General features: G+C 40.9%; 1 protein-coding gene across 1 annotated transcript; it reads right to left on the reverse strand.

Moving 5' to 3' along the window:
• Positions 1 to 4,854: 4,854 nt before the first annotated feature.
• Positions 4,855 to 5,993, reverse strand: LOC121055126 (FCS-Like Zinc finger 6-like). The gene is made up of 2 exons (XM_040526584.1): positions 5,390 to 5,993; positions 4,855 to 5,232 (listed from the first exon to the last, which is right to left on the reverse strand). Exons 1-2 carry the CDS (start codon positions 5,809 to 5,811, stop codon positions 5,025 to 5,027), a joined length of 630 nt encoding a protein of 209 aa, XP_040382518.1. The 5' UTR covers positions 5,812 to 5,993; the 3' UTR covers positions 4,855 to 5,024.
• Positions 5,994 to 22,252: the final 16,259 nt, after the last annotated feature.

Consider the following 22,252-nt stretch of genomic DNA (forward strand, 5'->3'; position numbering starts at 1 on the left):
AAATTTGAATCCTAGAAAAACTCATATTTTACAAGACAGTGTTATTTTGTTCATTAGAGTTAAAATCCTCCGCCGCCCACGACCATCCCTCTAAGTCCGAAGGAAACTCCCCTTTTCCCCCTCCAACAACCCCCACCCTAGCCTCAAACCCTAACCTGTATGCTCACTGCCGGAGTTGGGGGTGTCGCCGGCGCCAGAGAAGAAGGGGAGCTCGCCGAAGTCGGAGGAGAGAAGCTCATACATGAATCTTGGCGTGATCCAATAGTTCAAAATCTGTAAATATTTATCCTTAAATTTCACTCGAATGTCATATAGCAATTCCGATCTTATATACGGTTCTGTGATCCTCAATTTTAAATTGAGAATCGGGTAGCATTTGGTTTGGCTCTGTCTCAACCGGATAAGATCCAGAGTCTATGATGTCTTCTACAAATATATTCCTCCATATGTTTTATGGTGTAAGATTTATTAGTCTTGTCTAAATTTATATAAATGTTAATAGAAATAAACATATTAGGTGTTCCACGGATAAGTTTAGGTAGGGCAAAGAAGTCTTAATCTCTTAGTATTTTGTTCTGTTAGGACAATGTTTGATATCAAAGATTCATATATTAATATATTATTTATTTGATAAGAAATTATGATTATAAGAATATATTTTTGAATATAGTCTAATAATATTATTTTTTATATCAAAAAGCCATATACTAATAAAGTATCATTGGTTAAATGATTGTAATAAACAAAATGCGTAATCGAGGGACTAGCGTATGGAACGGGAAGTAGACAATTTCCCCCAACCTCGACATGTATCAACCCTGTTGGAGCATCCCCAACAGCTCATGTATCTCATCCTCTATCATGAAAATAGAGGATGAAGACTATAAATTGAGCTCCAACAGAACGGCTATCCTATCATCTATTTTTAGATGTCATCTATATTAGGAGAGAGAACCTTCATATTTAAATGATCTCTCTATCCTCCAAAAAGATATAGAGAATGTCATATATGGATGATCTAGTGGAGTACATAGAGATATAAAGGATGAAACTAGTTTAGATGATCATCCAAATGAAGATATGGATGACCAAATTTAGATGAGCTGTTGGGGATGCTCTTATGGATCCTTTCTTATTCTACTGCTAGTTTTGTTTGCGTGCAAGAGATACATATAGGCCGGCACTTCATCACACTTTTATCAAAATGTGGGGCCTACTTTTGTATAGATGTTTTGGACAAAATCATCATGAATATAAAATAGTTATAGTACCTCCATTACAAAATATAGAGGATTTCGACTGTATAAATACATTGGCAAAATCCCATAGATCATGAGAGTTGGTAAATTTTATCAAAAAATAATAATTTTTAAATAAAAAATTGCAAAAATATATGTCAGTGAGAAAATTACAAAAGAAAAGCCTCATTAAACTTTACATGGTCGACATGGCACCTACTTAACATAGGACGAATGATAGGACCCTATCAAATTGAGCTACACCAGTGTGGGTCCTTTCGAATTTCCCTAGTTTGATACGCTTCCTCCACACCAGATCTGCTGAACATCGATAATTCAACAAGATAATTCTCCCTCTTGAGATGTCCATGTTGAATTGGGTTGAGTCGATAAGCCCCTTATCGAACAGACACATATCGACATGTCCCCTATCGACCCGATCTAGTTCGACAGGGTGGTATTCTTACATTTTTTGATATAAAACATTTGTTTTGCCTTTTCATTTAAATGGTATACTTTTAAAAATCTAGTAAGATAAAAAAAGTTATATTCAAAATTGATAGCTTTATATATTTAAAAACAAAGCTAAAGGTCATGTTTGGCATGGCTCTGACTATGATCACGGAGTCTGAATCCCAAGTGGAGACGTGGAACATTCCGAAAGCTGCTCCACCCCCTAGTTCATTTTGAAGATTACTCCAAAAAATTTTGTTTTCTTTTTGGGTGAAGCTCAATTGTTCGGTTGAACTCTAGCTCCAAAGAAAGATATATCTCAGAGTTACCTACAGCCATTGCAAAAAGGGATAATGAGTACTCTCATGTGTTAGTCACTCTGTTGAAAATAATTTTATTTTTTAATTATTGCACATATATTTAATATAAAAAAGACTATAATATCCTTCACTTGATCAAATATCAATATAATTGTTTTCTACCTATTTATTTTTAATGTGTTTATTATCTAGTTTCATAAACTCCATTGTGGCGATGGCTTAAGGATGAATGGATGTTAGGATAACAAAAGGGTGAAAGATGATCTTATTTCAGGACAAGCCAGTAGATTCTGAATTTTTGGGCCGAGTTAATTATATGGTTGCATGGCGATACACCCATAGACCGAATAGTACTCCCTCCGTCCAAATTTGATCAGCGTATTATTCTTAGCAGCGAGACCAAGGAGAAGAGAAGAATGAGTTATAGTCCATTTACACCATGACGCTAGAATGATTATTTGCCTAATTTATTTGCTTGCATGGGAACCGATTGGTCTAACCTTGCATGAAAAATGAAAAGTCAGTGTTCAATGAATGCATGCAGACCTAGCAACCAAAAAGCTTATGCACTGATCAATTCTAAACGTTTGCTTTTTTCCTGCTGCATGTTTGCATCCATCCGTCCATCCATGGACGGCTCGCCGGCGACCATTTCGCTCGCATTTGGTGAGACGGCATCAACGTACGGCGTGCGTGTGGTGGTGCACCGGTACGTGCTACTAGTGCTGGCGCCAGCTTGCCTGCCGCGCGTGACAGCGGTGCGTGCGTGCCCCCGGCCATGTGATCACTCAAACCCTTCTCATGCCATTAGCTCCATAATTGCCTAGGGTTATTACATTACATTACACAATATTAATGCAACAATTTGCGATGATTGGTATATGCATACATGCATGGGCAAATAAGTCAATAACCATATACTCGTATGTGTAAAATTATAAAAAAATATCTGGCATGTGTCATGATTAATTAAGTTTGTCGTTCTGACCGCAAAATGAGATTCCCTGCCCCGGGGTTCCGAATTGGTGCTGATGTAATGCATGATTCTTTCACGCACGAGAGGTCACTGATGTAGACCTATTGGAACTAATACACAATAATGAAGCTATATGCTAATAATTAAGTGGATTGTGTATGTGATTCTCGTATAATTAACTGCATTGTCTAGCTAGTTAACTTGAGGATGCCGTCCATCATCGGCTTCAATCATTCAATCCATCTATCGATGAATGGCTCTTTTGAAATGCAAGATTAAAAATAGATAAGTGCAAAATATAGAATTTTGACTATAATATAAGTGTAAAAGAGAGAATTATAAAACGTATAATAAGTACAGGAACTGTTGGTTGGATAGATGAAAGAAATCATTGCATGAACCAGGTAGGAGGATATATTCGAAGGAAATTCTTTCAAGATGTTGAAACGCTTGCTAACTTTCCACCAAAATCTATATGCATCATGTTATTTCTGCAGAAATTTAATAGGATTTGGAAAATTGCAATAATTTTCGAAATGTTTTATATAGGAAAATTTTCTATTGAATCTAAATCCTACAAAAATTCTTATATTCCTCTCCCACGAAGGATGCCGTTCTACCACGTGGTCCACGTACCTCCTCTGTCCCACAAAGAAAGTCGTTTCAAGGGTTCTCACACAAATTTACTCTTGAGTAAAAATGATCAAATTATCCTCATTTATTAGTTGCAGCAGTACTTAATTGACTGGTTTAGGAAAATACTTAATTCAACGGGTCCTAAATGAGGCCAATTTTACTTAATTCAATTTGTAATCTGGGATGGATGGATTACTTAATTGACTAACTTAGGAAAATAATTAATTCAAGTGGCCCTAAACCAATCAGTTAAGTACTTCATATATCCCAAAATAACTTCATTTTGCGTCCATCCCACTTATACTAATACAAAGACAAAAGACTAAAACACAATATGCTTTCACAAATTGCACTGTATTGTTCTGTACTTTTATAAATTTCAGTGCAATATTTTCCTACTTTTATAAACTTCAACGCAATGATAGTATAAAGATGAGACTATTTTAGGAAAAACAAGAAAGAACAAAGATATCTTATTTTAGGACCGGTTCTTAAGGTCGATTTTTTATCCTTCCTTCTAGCCTTCTACACTGAATTGTTTTGTCATTTCGTTGAAAACATAACATGACTTTGCAGAATATAATTAGTTTCAGACTTCTAGAAGTTCAGATCAATATGTACTCGCTCTGAAAAAAATCAATTCTCTGGTTTCCGTGTTATATCGATCATCCGTCCTATTTAAAATTTTTTTAGAAAATTAGAAAAAAATTAATTACACGTAAAGTACTATTCATCATTTGTCATCTAACAAAAATAAAAATATCAATCGCAAAAAAATTTGAATAAAACATAGAGTCAAAAATTATAGATAAAAAGTAAAAAATTAATTTATTTTAGTACGGAGTGAGTATACTGAAAGCATTCAGACTTCAGTAGTATGATAAATAAATAATAATAATAATAATATATTAGAGTAGCAATCAAACCACATCGTCGGAATAGTAGTTTGCATCGTGTCATGTTTCGGAAGCGGTTTGACGCAGCGCGTGAAGGCGAGAGAATCTTGGCAGGAAGAAGTAGAACAATAATTCGTCGATCGATGGGCGACGATTATTGAAGGAGAAACAAGTAATTAAACAGCGACAAAAATTTTCCAAGGGATCGCCGGATACGGATGGATGCAGGACGACGAAGCGAAGAAGGCCAGGGTGATGAAAAAAAAAATCCACGGGCGGAGGAAGGAGGAAGCATGCGAGAGCAGAGCAGAGGAGAATATGAGATCAGATTGGAATGGCGTAACATAAAGGCACGAGGCGTTCATCCGCCATCGGTACTGGTATTACGGATGCGTCGTGGTACAGAGTAGAGCTGCATAGTTCGTCGTCGTCGTAGCTATATGGTTGGTGTGGATGTCGTCGATGGAGCCGGCGACCGGTCGGCGAGGTGGTGGGGGAGGGAGGGCTACGCTGCGGCGAGGGTGCCACCTCCGGCCGGGCTGTCGGAGCCGGCGGCCGTCGCCGGCGTCACCGGGTCCGGCATGGACGGCGGGTGCGGCGGTGTTGCCGCCGCCGCCGCCGCGGTGGCGATGGCGAGCGCGCGCTTCTCCTTCCACTCCTCGTGCGTGATGTGCTGCTGCCTGCACTCCAGGCTGCAGAACGCCGTCTCACCCCTGCAGAGACGAAGACGAAGACGAACGGATCGAATAAGCCATGGATCTCGATCTAGCTCCGAGGAGAAGGAAGAAATTAATCAAAGCGAGTGAGAAGGAATCGATGTGGGGAGTGGTGCGTGGCCGAGTTTTTTTTTTTCGGTTTTTCTTGACGTACTTGTACATGAAGGTGTCGCGGCCGGGGCCGAGGCGGCGGTTGCAGAGGCCGCAGGCGCGGAGGAACGCGGCGGTCTCGACGGCCGAGAAGTCCGCGGAGTTCCGCCGCAGCCCCGCGAGCGCCGGCGCGGCGCGCGCCCGGTACGCCGCCAGCCAGTCAGCCCTCACGCCCGCGGCGGCCGCCCCGGCGCCGCCGAACCACCCGTACGACGCCTCCTCCACCGCGGCGTCCTCCTCCTCCTCCCACCTCCCGTTCGCCACCTCCAGCTCCGTCGCCTCGTCGGCCTCCGCCTCCTCCTCCCCCGACGCCGCCACCACGTCCACCGGCGGCGCGAACTCCGTCATGCTCGTGGTCCGCCTCATCGATTTCCTCCCTGCCGCCGCCGCCGCCGTCCCTCCTCCCCTCTTCCCCAACATCATCATCCCCCACCCCTATAGATCTATACACACACTATGTACGGGCTATGTACCAGTAGCTATCTACTCGCCCAACCAAATCGAAGCGGCTATGGCGATGGAGAGGAGAGCACGAGGGCTAGAGGAGGAGGAGGTGTACGGGCGTGGAATCGAGGAGAGGAGGGGAGGAGGAGGAGGCCGTGGCCATGGCGGGGTGGAGGGGGAGAGGAGGCGAGGTGGTGGGGGGGAGGGGATCTGGTGTGGGTGTGGGAGAGGAAGCGGGAGGAGAGGAGTGGAGGGGGATAAAAGAAGGGGAGGGCGGAATCTGGGCCGTTGAAAGGAATCTCCGAATCCGTCGGATCCACGTCACCCACCACTCGATGTTATTCCCTGGGCCGTGGGCCTCCGCTGTGGGTTTTTGTCCCCTTTTCCATTGGTTTTCCCGTCGAAAAGTTTTTTGTTTTTCCGTGGGAAAAAGGAAAACTTCCTGCGTCACTTTGGTTTTCTTTTATTAAGCTCTGAGTGTTTTTTTCTTTCGAGCGAATATTCTGTCCCCGAGACTTTTGGGAGAATGTAAATAACATACGGGGTAATCGTAAATTTACCATCAGTTTGACTCGTTGTTTTGAAACTGCCACAAGGAGATTAAAAATTATCATTAAGATTGTTGTTCTATTAGTATTTTTTTTAAATATAAAAACCAGTTGTAAATTTTAAAAACCCTATAACATAAAATAAGTATGAAATTTATAAATTAACGTACTCAATCTTCTCTCATTTATTTTCAACCAATTGAACCTTTTTGCTCTGACATTTTACTATTTAATAAGAGATATTATACTCTTTTCTTTTATCTTTCTTTTATCTTTTACTCTTTCTCAGGAGTCCTAAAACCATTATATCAACAAATAGAAGGAATAGCTCATATTATCTGTTTGGATTGAATGCACTATGGATACGTAAAGATTATCTAATTTTTCTTATAACTATTTAGTGGTATAAACAATAGAACTAATTGCTGCAAAGTTAAAGATATACTTTAAAAATATAAGATAATGAATTTTATACATAATTTTATTTGCAAAAATACATCATTTAGTGGTTTAGAAAACATGTGTACAAAACCTAAGAAAAAACTAAAAATAAGCTACTACTGGTACAATACTTTGTATAACGAAAATAACCTGTAGCAAATTCCCCCTCCTCGACACATCCATGCGTACGTACCTACGTGTCAACTCCCACTGGCTCTAATTCCCGTAGCTTTAGGAGCTTTTCGCTATTTTGGCCATCAAACCAAGTGCTAATCAATCAAACCATATCAGTTATATATTATGAACAATTTTCTTTTTCTTTTTCCCTGCAACAACACTACAAAGGACCAAAGTACCTCTCACTCTCTCAAAAATATTATTTCCCTACAGTCCAAAGCCCGAAAAAAAAAGAGGAAATGCTCCCAGGCACTCCAGCGCCTGTGCATGCATGCGCTTGTGGTAAAAATTATATTTTCCACAACCAAGTTAACACAGTTGTTTGTATAAACATATTACATTTTCGAACATACACATAAAAAAAAAGAAGCTTTACTGAGTATGTCGCTTGGCTGTACAACAGTATTTGTTAATGGCTTGCCAGTGGAAATTTTTATTACCCCTAGCGCATGCATGCACAGAAATTGGAGTGCCCTGGGAGCTTTTTATCTGTTTTTTTTCTCCTTCACGAGTGAGTGCACTGGGAGCAGGGGCTCTGCGACGGCAGGAGCTCGGACTGCACATGAGGTGGTGTTTAGTTTGTAAAAAAAAATTTACAAAAACATCACATCAAGTCTTCGGATACATATTTAAAGTGTTAAACGTAGTCTAATTACAAAATAAATTTTAGATTTCGGCTCGAAACCGCGAGACGAATTTTTTGAGCCTAATTAATCTGTCATTAGCATATGTTGGTTACTGTAGCAATTATGGCTAATCACTTTTCAATTAGGCTCAAAAGATTCGTCTCAAGATTTCTTCCGGAACTATACAATTAGTTTTTTTAGTTTATCTATATTTAATGTTTTATTTAGATGTCTAAAGATTTGATGTGATGTTTTTGAAAAAAAAATGGAAACTAAACAAGGCCTAAATAACGTTTTGAGAGAGCGAGGGGTAGTTCGGTCCTTTCTGGTGTTTCTTACAAGGAAAAAGAAAAGAAAATTGTCCATCGTAAGCTGTATGGCTATTATAAAGATGTGTTACCGATTACAAAATCATTTTAGCAAAGTCTACGGTTCCATAGCTATTTTAGTGAAGCCACCTAGTTTTGTAGCCAAAATAGCAAAAAGCTCTAGCTCTAGCGGTGAAAACGAGTTGAGCACATGAAGATTGGCATGAGAATATGTTTGGCTTAACTCGGCTTGGTTATGGAAACCAGGCTCAAACTGCTCGGCTCAGCTAAGCTCGTTTCCTGGCTCGAGCTACCTCGAGTTGACTTTGGAGCTTCTCGGCAAGAAGTATCTCTCTATAAAGAACTTGTAAATAGGAAAAAAATACTATGAAAAAATAACAAGTCACAAAAGAAGACAAGTTCACTTATTTGATTCTCCAAAATTCACATGACAACCATAAGTAAATAAATAAAAACTTCACTAAGCAATAAGATAATTCACATGCGCACTTGATAGCATAGGCTCACGAGCCAACTTGGGCTTAACTAGTTTCAAAAATGAGCTAAGAAGGAGGCTAGGGCTTGTTACGTTTGGCTTTCGAGTTGAGCCCTACAAGCTCGAGCCAAGCTCAAACCGACCTAGTGAGCCTGAGCTTTTATCCACCCCTACTGAGCTCGTACAACAAAACTCAAGCCCCGTCATTGGCATGAAGAGAAACAACCTTTTTTAATAATAATAATAACATGACCAATTAAATTCGCATTGTTATAACTATATTAGAACTTTTCATTTATCAACTGTCTAGATTTGCATGGGAAGAAAGAAAAAGTCTAGATTACATGAAGATTTATATGGAGAAAATAGAAAATATTGTGGGTGTGCTCTTTAAATAGTTGTACTTCCTCCCAACTTTTTTGTGTGACGTTGGCTAGTTCACTATTGAGTTAGCCAACGTCAAACATTTGCATAGGCAGGGAGTATATGAATTATATAGAAGTTATACTGTATAGTTTATAACTTGTACTTCAAAGCTTTTTAGAAAGAAAAGTTGCACAGTATTTTAAGATAATCCTACAAACCATTCATGAAGAAAAAACATGTAACATCAATTGATTCCAAGAAGACTGTAATATAACCAACTTGTTTTGGTTTTGGACATGCAGAGCCAATCAACGATAATACGATCGGCAGTCGTCCTAAGTGTCAACAAAAATCTGGTTCTCAAACAGATACGAGGCTAAGAGCGTTCAATAGTATAGCCAACTACTAGCTCTAATTTATCTATAGCCAACTTAATAGCCAATTCATACGATAGTTGTCTACAAAACATTAATACATGATCTCACATGTCATACACATATGATGTCTTGGAGTCCGTATTGTAGCTAGCTACAAATTAGTAGTCCGCTCTCTTCTCTCTCTTCTTATCTCTTTAAAATAGAAAATATTTTGGATGCGCTCTTTGAACAGTTGTACTCTCTCCCAACTTTTTTTGTGTGACGTTGGCTAGTTCACTTTTGAGTTAGCCAACGTCAAACATTTACATGGGGAGGGAGTATATGAATTATATGTAAGTTATATTTGTATAGTTTATAACTATATTGTAGTTCTACTTCAAAGCATTTTAGAAAGAAAAGTTGCATAGTTTTTTAAGATAATCCTTATTCATGAAGAAAAGCATGTAACATCAATTGATTCCAAGAAGACTGTAATATAACCGACTTCTTTTGATTTTGGACATGCAGAGCCAATTAGCGATAATACGATCACTGTCATCCTACGTGTCAACAAAAATCTGGTTCTCGGACAGATACGAGGCTGAGCAAGTTCAATATTATAGCCAACTACTAGCTCTAATTCATCTATAGCTAATTTTTACAGTATTTATCTATAAAACATAAATACATGGTCTCACATGTCATACACACATTTTATTTTGAAGGCCGTGTGCAGCTGGCTATAAGTTAGTAGCACACTTCTCTTCTCTCTCCCCTCTTATCTCTTTAAAATATGCTTATAGCTTACTTATAGCCTACTATTGTACCTGCTCTAAGGATGCATACAACGGTAGTTATTAATTTACTCTCCGTTGTCACGTGAGCAAATAACATGACATTAAGGGCCCGTTTGGCATAGCTCTAGCTCCCAACTCCAACTTAACTAGAGCCGGAGTTGTACCAAACAGTACAGATTCTAACTTTTTTGGAGCAAAGTTGACGGAGCTGCTCCTGAAAAATAAACTACAGGGGTGGAGCTGGGTTTTTGCTGCTGCACAGCTCCACTCCACGCCAAAAGACCCACTGCTCTTTATTATTTTGTTGTAATTACTTGAATTTTCCACTCATGCTACTATATATTATTAGTAAATATTTATATTGTGTGTTAACTATCATATAGTATTTTATAACTATATAGTTATGTTGTTAAAGTTTAAAATAAAAATAATCAGTATTTAATTACATAAAAAGAAACATAATTAAATCATGGTTTAATCATGACTACACATAATTCGCAAGGCTATTATTGTCAATCTACTTCGTGTTCTCTCTTTTAGGAGTTCTGAAGCAGACCAAACTAGCTAAATAGTTTTGATCTGCTCTCCGACTTCCACAGGAGCAGCTCTCACTGGAGTTAGAGTTTGGAGCTAGGATCTGGAGTTTAGAGCTCTACCAAACAGGCCCGAAGGAAAGAGAAGTGAGGAGAGAGAAAAATGATTGTTATACATGACAACAACTTAGAGTTGACTACTCGTATTTATTTAAAGAAATTTTGCTGCATGAGATATATTAAAAGAAAAGAAAAATAATAAAAAATATATTTTGTTGTATTAACGAAGAAACAATGCCTAACTCAAACTTTAACGTATGCTTATAAATATTCGTTGCTGATGTGGCCGAGAAAAGAGTGTACTCTCAGGCTTTAAACATGTCCTAAATGGAGTGCTAATTAAAGAGAATCACATGAGTGGAGGCCACCCTGAGCTGGCAGACATCGACCGGTGGATTGACGTGGGCCTAACCGGCAGGGACTCCACGAATAAATTGCTACACGTACTTCTCTCCCAGTCGACACATAAACGAGGGAACATGATAAAAGGGCCCATTTAAAACACAAGATTAAAATAAAGGAGGAATAAGAAATAATAGATTTTGATAGGAAAAATGTATGATTGTGAAACACATGAAAAATGTGTAAATGATGGTTTGAATAGACTACACGTAGAACTCACAGAGATGTGGGCTTTTGATCAGATTATTGCCAAAATGAACCTTACCGAAATTTAGCACTCCAAATGTTGGTAAGTTGATGACATTGTTAACTTTTGGAAGAGCAAGAGTTTTTTGGTTGTGCCTCACATTTTACCCTACCAAAATTTGGCATTATAAGCTGCTTGCAAGGTAAAGCTCACCAAGCCAAATTTTTGTAGGACTGTGGTTGTTACCAAATTCCCTAGACAACTTGCCAACATTTTTTTTAATAAACTAAATGCATATTTTGTGGGTTTACCAATCACTTATAAGGTTTAAAGTGACATCAATCTAAACAGCCACAAGAATCTCAAATGGTTGTCTACTTACAACAAATTCTCCTCTTATGATCTTATCAAACAGAGAAGGTATTCACTTAGGAGTAAACGTGTATTTTTGAATGGTTAATTTCTACTGGTAGCTAGGTGGTGTTTAGATTGGAAAAATTTTTAGGAGAAGTGTCACGTCAAATGTTTGATCGGATGTCGGAAGGGGTTTTCGGACACGAATGAAAAAACGAATTTCACGGCTAGCCTAGAAACCGCGAGACGAATCTTTTGAGTCTAATTAATCCGTCATTAGCACATGTTGGTTACTATAGCACTTATGGCTAATGATGGGCTAATTAGGCTCAAAAGATTTGTCTCAAGATTTCTTCCATAACTGTGCAATTAGTTTTTTGGTTCATCTATGTTTAATGCTTTATTTAGGTGTCTAAAAATTCGATGTGATGTTTTTGGAAAAAAAATTTGGGAACTAAACAAGGCCTTAGATAATCAATCATAGAGTAAATTTGGATGATGCAACTATTTTATCAAAATTATCAGTTTACTACAACTTTAAGTAAAAACTGCAACAATAGTGTTTGATTTTATCAAAATCTTGCGAGCCTTTATTTGTTTGATAAGTGTTGGAACTATACGTCAGAAACACGTGATGGTATTAGTTAGATCTACATATCCTACAGTACGAACAGATTGCCCGTGCGTTACAACATGATTTAATTTTGAAAAATATCATAAGATGTTATTAACATTATTTTTTTATATGTTATATTTTTATTGTTACATATATTTGTTGTTGACAATGAGTCTATTAATCTCATAGTTTTTTTCTTCTCGTAACAAGTAGAGTTAGTGGAAACGGTTAATATATGTAATCCACCATTTTTTTCTTTTAAAAATAGAGTATAGATAAAAAAAACCATATTAGAGTTTTATGATAAAATCATCATTGGCTATAATTAGAGCTTTTGTGAGATACTATCGATGTAAAACCGTAGCAAAGTGATAGTTTGGCATTTTTGGTGAAATTTAATCTTAATCGTACAGATAATATTTCGTAACAGAAATGGCATTTTTTTTCAAGTTAGTAGACATCATCACTCAGTTCGTGACGGACCGACGTGGCAGGATTTATTGGTTTTCATCTGATCCATTAACCCCGTATAAGCTGTGGTTACATCAACCAACCACCAATCATATCGCTGTAACAAATACATAGAGAGATGTCTAAAATTCATGCCTAAAACTGAATTAGGGAAATTGAGCTAAAAAAAATTTCTCCAACAAATTATCAAATACATTTCTAATATTTACCCATAGCTAAATAGCTCACTTGTGTCTTAAATTTAAGGCAAGAATATGTATTTCAAATACATGATATTCATTTTTAGAGTTTTATTTGAGGGATGTGAAATTTTTGTGCCCAATAATTTTTTAGATCAACCCAATACAAATTTTTAGAAAGTAACATGTTAGCATTCTTTTGGAGATACTCAATCCCAACATTAAGTATGGCTTCTAATTTTGTTTTTTTATAAATTTTTTGAATAAGACGAACGGTAAAAGATGGATGGACTAATCGCTAATAAGTATATAAAAAAATTATTCATAAATTATTTTTCGTTTGTGAACATGCCGTACAATCATCCCCTCAGACAGTTCGATTATAAATTTGACTTTTTTTTTTCTGTGGTTTGTCTACGCCACTACGGATTTCTTGGAAACTAATAAAGCTATTACTACATATCATAGATAAGTGATTAACCTAAAGAAACACATTTAGTTAATTGCATGCTGTTCAAAGTAGATTGTTCCTGAGGAGGCACTAGGTTGAATCACAATTATTTCACACGGACTTGCATATATGGCCGTGATATATGTGGGAAGTTCTTGCATAAATTAAAGTATCTCCTTCAATAGTTTACTTTCTATATAAGTGTTACCCGCTAGCTGTAGTAATCGCTACAAAGCAGGCCCTATCCAAAGCCCCACGTCATCAGGATTATCTCGGCCATTAGATCGGGAAGTCGGATAGTTATCAACCCTTAGATGAATGTTTCTTTTACCGTGCCAAAGGCCACATCTGGACCCACTTTGGCCCAACACACCGGAAGGTTAGCTGTGGAACGGCCCATTGCAAGAGTGCTGCATCGCTGTGGATCACGCCCACGCACGACTCAGATGCAAAGAAAAAAAGTCCACCACTAAACTTGAAGGTGAGTTTATTTTTCGTCTCTTAACGGTAATACGAGAAATATGTACCCCTATCCGTTCAAAAAAGGCCCCTCTATAGTATTGACCCTTTTCTGACCGGTTTTACTAACATGGCGTCTGGTGGGTCCCACATGATAGATTTTTTATATTTTTTCTCTCTCCTTCCCTCCCTTACTCTTCTCTCTCTCCCTTCCTCTCCCCTCTCCTCTTCCTAACTTTCCTCCTCTCCAGAGCAAGTCAGGGGGGGACAGGAACGACGTCAAAATCTACTGGTCCCGACTAGGGATGATAATTATACCTGTTTACCCGCAAGTAAAAACCCTAATAAGGTCGGGTTTGTTCTCTATTTAGTACTCGCGGGATTTTATTGGGTCAAGATTAGTACCCAACGGGTAAACGGGTATAGGTAGACAGTACCCATACCCGTCTCGCTCGTTTACCCGTTTATAGGAGACTGACAAATGGGCCCAACTATCCACGCGCGCGCGCGCGCACACACACATATATGGAATTAGGTTTCCATCCACAGCAAAATCATCTCGGTCTCCTACCCGGCCGTCACCGCCCCCATCCTCCCCCTCGCTGATCCCCTCCCCCCTCTGCCGCCGTCGTCGGGCCGCCAGCGCCCCCATCCCCTCGACGACGACGATGTCGCCGCTGCCGAGGATTCGATGACGGCCGAGGCCACCACCCCCGTCCCCGCGCGACGCCCGCGCCTGACGCCGACCGAGGCCATCGCCCCCGTCCCCGCCGACACCCGATGCCGACCGAGGCCGCTGCCCCCATCCCGATCCAGCACCTGCATCCGATGACGACGATGCCGCCGCTGCCGAGGATTCGAGGCCGAGGCCGCCACCCCCATCCCGGTCCGACACCCGCATCCGACGACGTTGCGGTCTCATCCGTTGTTGTCTCCATCTTCTCTGTCCAGTTTTGTGGCTGCTACATTGCCTTGTGATTGGCGGGTAAACGGGCATTTTACGAGTATACGGTGCCCGCCGGTATCGGGTATGGGTAGAGGTTGTTGCCCGGGATATAATAACAGATATACCCGCGGGTATGATTTCTCTCACGACTATGGGTATGGGTAGGCAGTACCCATACCCGCCTTGTCCGATAGTCATCCTTAGTCCTGACCATCCAAGTACCCATCATGTGCACTGCACGCGGTCATAACAGACTAGAATTTCAGCTTCCATTGAAATTTTCTCAAGGAAAAAAAATCATGTTTTTATTCTCGAGGGAAAAACGTGTTTTTTTTTCAGTGGAGGAGAAGAAGCAACAGCTTCCGGTGAAGCTGGAGGACGGCGCGCGGCGAGCAAGCTACTAGTGTTTCAATGCTTCCAACTACTAGTGTCACCTCCTAGAGTCCCATGCTTCCAACTACTAGGGTTGCCGCTTCCTACTAATGAAGACGCTACACTCCGCCGCAGTTGGTGGTTCTACTCGAGTGTGCAACATGGGACGGAGTTGCAGACTCATGAGAAGGATGCCGAGGTACTGGATGACATCACCATAAAATATCCTGTCCCTATGATGGTATCCTATCCGCCTTTAGAAAAGAAAAAAAATGTTAATCTCTAACTTGGATGTTTGCTTTATCTACAACATAAGCATGGACCAGCTCATCTTTTTGCTTGATATAAGCATAAGTGAAACACCTATTAGCAATTTAAAAATAATTTGTTGGTAACACTTCTATACGCGTCTTCTTAGCGGTCTAAAAGTAAATGCTAAAAAATAATTTACGATGAAAAAATCCCCCAAAATCAACTCCAATTTAAGATTTTAAATTCAAATATGAGCTTATAAGTATAAGCATTAGCTAAAGACGGGGCAATAAATATATATAGATAACACAATACACCATGCTGTATGAAAGTTATACAGAATTGTTGTCGTCAAAAATGTGCTTGCTGATGTGTCACACATGAAGACCTGAGAGTCACTTCTTAGAACGCTCCAGTTCAGGACCTCAATTCTCAGATTGCGTAGGCATGCCAGTCAGTTTAGTCCTGCAACTTCAAGATATAAACAGTAAAATAAGTCGATCGACTATCGAGCCAATAGATAACTGAGAAACCAGTCGATCGGACGTTGATGTAGCAGTATTTAGATGATAGGATCATCAATTGACTGTTGAAAGCTTGGATCTGCTGAGAATCTGATAGAAATACTTGAATCATAAATAAATAAACAATGAGTACTTTGCTGCGATCGGCTAAAACCAACTTGCATGTGATCCTCTTGAGCCGATGCAATGCAAAACAATTGCCAATCTAAATAAATCCAGCCGATTGGTATAAAAATAACACAGTAAGGCAATTGTCTACTCCATTGATGTAAATATGATAACCATGTAGATCGGCAAAAATCATCGGCGATAAACGACTGACAAACGACTAAGATCTATAGTATATCTAGCCTAGATTGCTAAGAATAGTCATAGAAGATCAGACCAAACCGAGACAGTTCAAGATTATACCTAGCAATATTAGGATAGATACTAAACAGATCTAGATTGCTATCAAGCTGATGACTGATAACTTATCGGCTGGTACTCTGATAAAACAATGAACAAGATACATCAATCTGATATAAACTATTTGATAAACACAATCTCATAGATTGGACCGAACCGAGACGGTATGAGATTGAAGATGTCAAATAGCAAATATCAAATCGACATAAATTACTCAAAGTGGTCAACCAAATCAATCCAAGATACAAAAGTAACTCAAGCTGAAACTGATACGATAACTAGCAATCGCGCAACCAATTAGAAGATTAGATTGAACCGAGATAGATCTAATCTAGCCGATACATTTACCGTGGCTGGCGGAACGTAGGACATACCCCTCCGCCGGAGATCAAAACTATGCAGCCCCATGTCAGGTGCCAAGTTCCGCCGGTGTTGAAACCTCGATGAAGAGGGTGGCAATGCGCCGAAAGTAGTTGATCTATATTATGATGTAGATGATTTACAATGACCCTGGGCATACATATTTATACCCTCGAGTGGATAGTAGTCCATATCGGACACAAAACACGACTCCTAATAGATAAAAGGAAATAACAAACTCTATCTCTAACACGACACACTTCTCCTAATAGATAAAAAGAAATTACAAGTCCCGATTGGACTCTAACTCTCTTAGAGATAAAGGAAAAATCCTAATCTAACTCTAACTACTAGATTAAATAACGTCGCCAAAGCTTGGTCTTCACGATTTCTTTCTGAATTCGGACTTTTCCGGATAAGATTTTCATCTGCTGATTGCGACTTTTCTTAACCGAGAATCCACTAAGGTAATTTTCCAAATTTTAATGTTAACAGGAATATACTATCGGAAACACTATTCAATAGTTTGATATTTACCAACAAGACATAATAGGATGGTTGTATTTTGGATACTAAAGAAGCCCTATAAATCCACTGTCTTAAAAAAATACTAGCAACCGCGCACGGCATTGCCGTGCACACCTAATACTCCGTCTGATTTTTCTAAATTGTGCAATTAATTTTTATATTTATGTTTGACCCTTCATTTTATTCAAACTTTTTGTCAAATATGCAAAATTATAAATCATACTTAAAATTATATTAGTAATAAATTAAATCATAATAAAATAATTAATAATTATATTTAATAAAATGGAGTCAAACATAGATTGAAAGTGAACAACACCAATTAAATAAATTGGAGGAAGTATAAAGGTTTATTAGGATTATTTATTAGCCAATGATATTTGATGACATATTATAACCTAGTTAAGCTTAAATATTTGTTACATGACATTCATTATTCGAAGAGAATGTAAGCGAAATGAATTTAAAAAATTGAAGGATATGTAGTTTTGAGAGCTACTAGCTCCTATTCATCTATAATCAATATAATAGACAATTCATACAATAGTTACTTACAAAACATTACATGGTCCCACATATTATATACACCTTGTGTCTTGGATTCTGTGCTCTAGCTAGTTACAAATTAGTAGCTCATTCTCTCTTATCTACTTAAAATATTTTTATAGCTAGCTTGTAGCCTGCTATTGTACCTGCTCTAAGAGATTTTGTTTTGCGAGCGGCATCGGTGCCACGCGGCCTAGCGCCTGGCGGGCCGCCGCCTGCTGCGGACTGCAGTGTTGCTTGCCTTCAACCTTGCTGCCTTGTGCCTTCCTCTCTGGGCATGCACAGTGCATGGAGCTTCATCAAGAAGTCTCATATAAAAAAGTGATGCCACGTAGGACCAAGTCACAGATAGGATCCATGCTCCACAATGCACAATGCCTCATGTGGGACCATCCTAAACTTTTTCTTTTTTTTAATGTCCCAGCCTGTCTCCTCATCTCCATCTCTCCCCCTCTTTTCTCTCAATCTCTCCTCTGTCTCTCTCTCCGGCGGCGTTGGCGTGTCCCGGCGGGCGACGATGACCTCGGCTGCGGCTCTCCAGGATCTGGCGGAGGCGGGCGGGCAAGGTTGGCGTCCGGGATGGCGGCGGGCGGGCGAGGTCGGTGTCCAGGACGGCGGATCTCGGCGAGGAAGACGCTTGGCGGCGGCGCTCAGGGATAGGTCACCCTCGGCGAGCGGCGTAGCTCAGCGCCGGTGTGTCCCGCAGCAGATCTAAATGGTAGTGGTCTAGGGAGCGCAATTGCTAGAGCACGGGAGAATGAAGAGTAATGATGGTGGGTGCTCGGCGGGCCTCGGCGGCCGGCAGATCTGGGCGCGCGTCGGGTAGCGCACGTCTGGGTGGAGCTCGATGGCGACTGCATCGGGGGCAGCGTTCGGGGCGCAACGGGGTGGAGCTCGCCGGCGACCGCGTCGGGGGCGGTGTCTGGGGCGCGACGGGGCGGAGCTCGGCGTTTATTTTTTGCTTGCTCTCTCTCCTCCCTCTCTCATCTTTTTGCTAGAGCACCCCGTGCCCTCTGCGGCGACGACGAGTCTCGGCGGCGGCGTCCCGGCGGTTGTGAGCATCTCGGCGGCCTCAGCTCGGCGGCGGTGTCCCTCTCTCTTCCGGGCGGCATGTCATGGCGACGGCACTTCACCTCTCCATGCTCCGTTAAATGTTGCTTTTTCTAAGAAAACTAGCTTTTTCCTGATGAGGAACCGTGCCATGCAGAGGAGACGAGGGGCTTTGCCAGACACGGGATGTGCCGAGGTGGAACAGAATCTTTGAGCTGGCCGGGTGAAGCCCCGTGCCAGCTCACCGCACCGTTCACGACCTCATTGGTAGGACAGGGCCAACCGTTACCCTCTCATTTCCTGGACAGTGGGCATCCTGGACAGTGGGCAGTGGCACAGTGGCATGTTCCTAGCCAGAGAATCCACCCATAATTCATATTATAGAGTCAACCTTAAATTTGGATTTGATTTGAAGTTTTTTTACCGTTGTTTATTTTCTAGCATTAGTTTTTAGATCGCTAATAATACGTATAAAAAGTTTTATTCATAAATTATTTTTTATTTATAAATATATCGTTTGATATTTTTTATTAAAAGAACCAAACAATCATCACACTTCTTGTTGAAGTGAACTGCAAAAAAAGTGTGAGAGTACTGCCTATACGTCAACTAATGGTTGGGTAAGTGACAAATATTAGTTTTAAATTTGAATTTGGACGCTAAAAGTCCCTGATAAAAAAATGAGTGCTAAACTAGGGATATTTGCAGAAAGTCAAAATTTGCTACAGGGCATCGAGAAAACGTGTAATTAGCCAGTGGACACTATAAGATCACAAATTTGCTGCAGGGCACCATAAAAATGTGGTAATTAGCTGGTAGACACTTTGACCATTATTTTATTAATTTTGGAGTCAAAAATTTTAAAAATGGCGAGATTGCCCTTGGTGCCCGGGTCACCGCCGCCATCGCCGTCTGCTCCATCGCGCTGTAGGCTAGGGTTCGGGTGTGGTGCAATGCTGAGACCAACTGGGTCTGGTTCGACCGGACCCAATCGATATAACAGGTTGTCCACTGAGGACAATCTCGTCATTTTTAAAATATTTGATTCCGAAATTAATAAAATAATGACGGAAGTGTCTACCAGCTAATTACCACATTTTTGTGATGCCTTGCAGTAAATTCATGATCTTACGGTGTCCACCGGCCAATACACGTTTTTTCGATGCCCTGTAGCAAATTTTGCCAAGTAGAATACTTATATTATTTACTGGAGCGCATGATAACAATATTAACAGAGGTGCTAATAGAAAATTATTGGAGACAAAGACCAACCATTGAGGCATGGACGGGTCAGCTCTGGCAACAGTGACCAGTCCGTTTATCTCTCTAGCTTGTATTTTGTCTAGAGGTAGCGACGGGGACCCGATACCTAATTCTCCACGGTGAATTCATTTATTAGGGGATGAGGATGGTTAAGATATTATATCCATGAGGACGGTGCAGCACTCCTCATCCCCGTTCCAAACGGTGACCGGTTTACACTTTAAAGGGACCAAATATAGGCTTCATAATTAGTTTGGCCCCGAATAAAACAAAGCCCAATGTCCATGGTATATAAACCTAACCCTAGTCAATAGTCAATACTCAACCCAATCCAACACTAGTATGACAGTACACCACCAGCCGCAAGCCCGCCGCCCACCTTCGACCCCACCGCTCGCTGACGCACGACTTCGCCGCCGCCCTGCCCTTCCGCCCGCTTGCTGCCTGTTGACCCCGCCGCCTGCCGATGCTCGGCCTCGCCAGCACGCCGCCCCTCCCTCGACACTCTTTGCTGCCCGTCGACCCCCCCTCGCCCGCTGACGTGCAAGCTCGTTGGTGCGTTTCTCATCTCTCTGCTCGCCCGCTCCTTGTCGACCCCCTCCGCCGCCCGCCGACGAGCAGCCTCGCTGGCGCCGTCCTCCTGCGCCCGCCCTCCGGTCGCCGGCGTGCTGCCTGCGTCGAACTACGCCCGGGCGACCATGCCCGACCGTCAACCGCTGGTACACCGCCTGCGCCCGCCCAATCTCAGTCGCCTGCGCCCGCAGCAGTGACGGGGACGGGAAACAACTAGAAAAATTCATCGCGCGGGATCGAGGATGGGTTAAATATAGCCCCGAAGTGGTTGGCGGGGACGGGATGAAAAAATATTATCACTACGAGGGCATGGACACGGCAGTGATCCCCACGACGAATTCCGTGTTGCCATTTCTAATTTTGTCATCTATCTCATTTTCTCTGTTCTCTCGGTTGCTATTTTCTAGTCCTCTTTCTCTGGCTCTTCCTCGATGGACGAGCTGCTCCTACGGTGACGGACATATACTCCGTACGTGGCTACGGTGCTGAGGTGCAGCTGGCATGGCGCGGGCCACGTCAACTCCGGTCTACGGCATCCATGCCTGGTAACCGCTCGTGCGATGGCCGCGAGCATTCCCCGGGTGTTTGGGCATGCCACGTGCACACGTTATCGGCCGTCGGATCTCCTCAGATTTCGTAATTGAGACATAGAGATACTATCAGAAACTTTCATTTTCGGCATTTGATCTGGTTGCACATCAAAAAAGTAAAAAACTTTCCCCTTTCTGCGTGGTGCGACCAAATATGCATTGTACATGATTTCATGATTTTGATAACTTGGTCTCATTAATTATTATGCACATATATAAGAAAATAATACCTTAAAATACAGTCAAATGATGCTCATCGGAGTTGATTGCTGAATATCCATCATCAACTAAGGGCATGTTTATTGGCAGTGTCCATTATCAACTCTTATTTAATATACGTCGACAACAAGAATATATTTTATAATGATACGTATAAATGTAGAGTCATATATGGTTTCTACATTAATGCATAAAATATTTTTATTGTGCTAGTTTCTTTTTTATCTACCCACATGAAAAAAGTTTCCTTAAATAAATGCTAAGAGTCGACTCTACACTGTTGTTATGAATGATAATAGTTTTTCTCTCTCCTTCTCTCTTTTTTTTCATGTCACCAAATTTGGTTACATGAGGGCACTCATAGTGCAGACCTAGGGGTAGTTTCTATCTGTATTTATTACTATGCCACATAAGCAATTTGGTGATGTGATAGATTATTTATGGAAGAGACAGAGACAAAAATGAAGAAACTAGTTCTAGATTTAAAACTAGTGTCTTTACGTAAAACAAGATTGATCGTAAGAGAGATGAGTGTGCCATGTGATAACAAGATACAAAAGTTGTATTGTGAAAAAGATAGTTTCTTAACACGATATTCTAGAGTATATCACGATAGTTTCTAGCATTAAGAGTTACTTGATGATTGAGAGAGTCAACTAATAAACACCTTTGTACGCGCCCTAAGGCACGATCTTGTGACCTTCTTCTTTTACGTAGGTTTATAAATTATACACAAGATCTAAAAGATCATATATATGGAATAAATAAAATACTGGATAATATCAAAGGGAAGTATCTCTCCCGGTCTCGTGGGCCGCAACCGGGGAAAGGAGGCAGGAAGGCTACTGTAGCGGAAGGGGAAGAGGCACCGCCTGCCTGCGCAACCCAACATGCCTCTGACATATCGGGCCCACCATCGCCGCCTCGGTCGGTCACGCGTCCATTATCCATCCCGACTATAAAAT

The sequence above is a fragment of the Oryza brachyantha genome, chromosome 8 (assembly GCF_000231095.2).
Source record: "Oryza brachyantha chromosome 8, ObraRS2, whole genome shotgun sequence".
In the NCBI taxonomy this organism is placed as follows: Eukaryota; Viridiplantae; Streptophyta; class Magnoliopsida; order Poales; family Poaceae; genus Oryza; species Oryza brachyantha.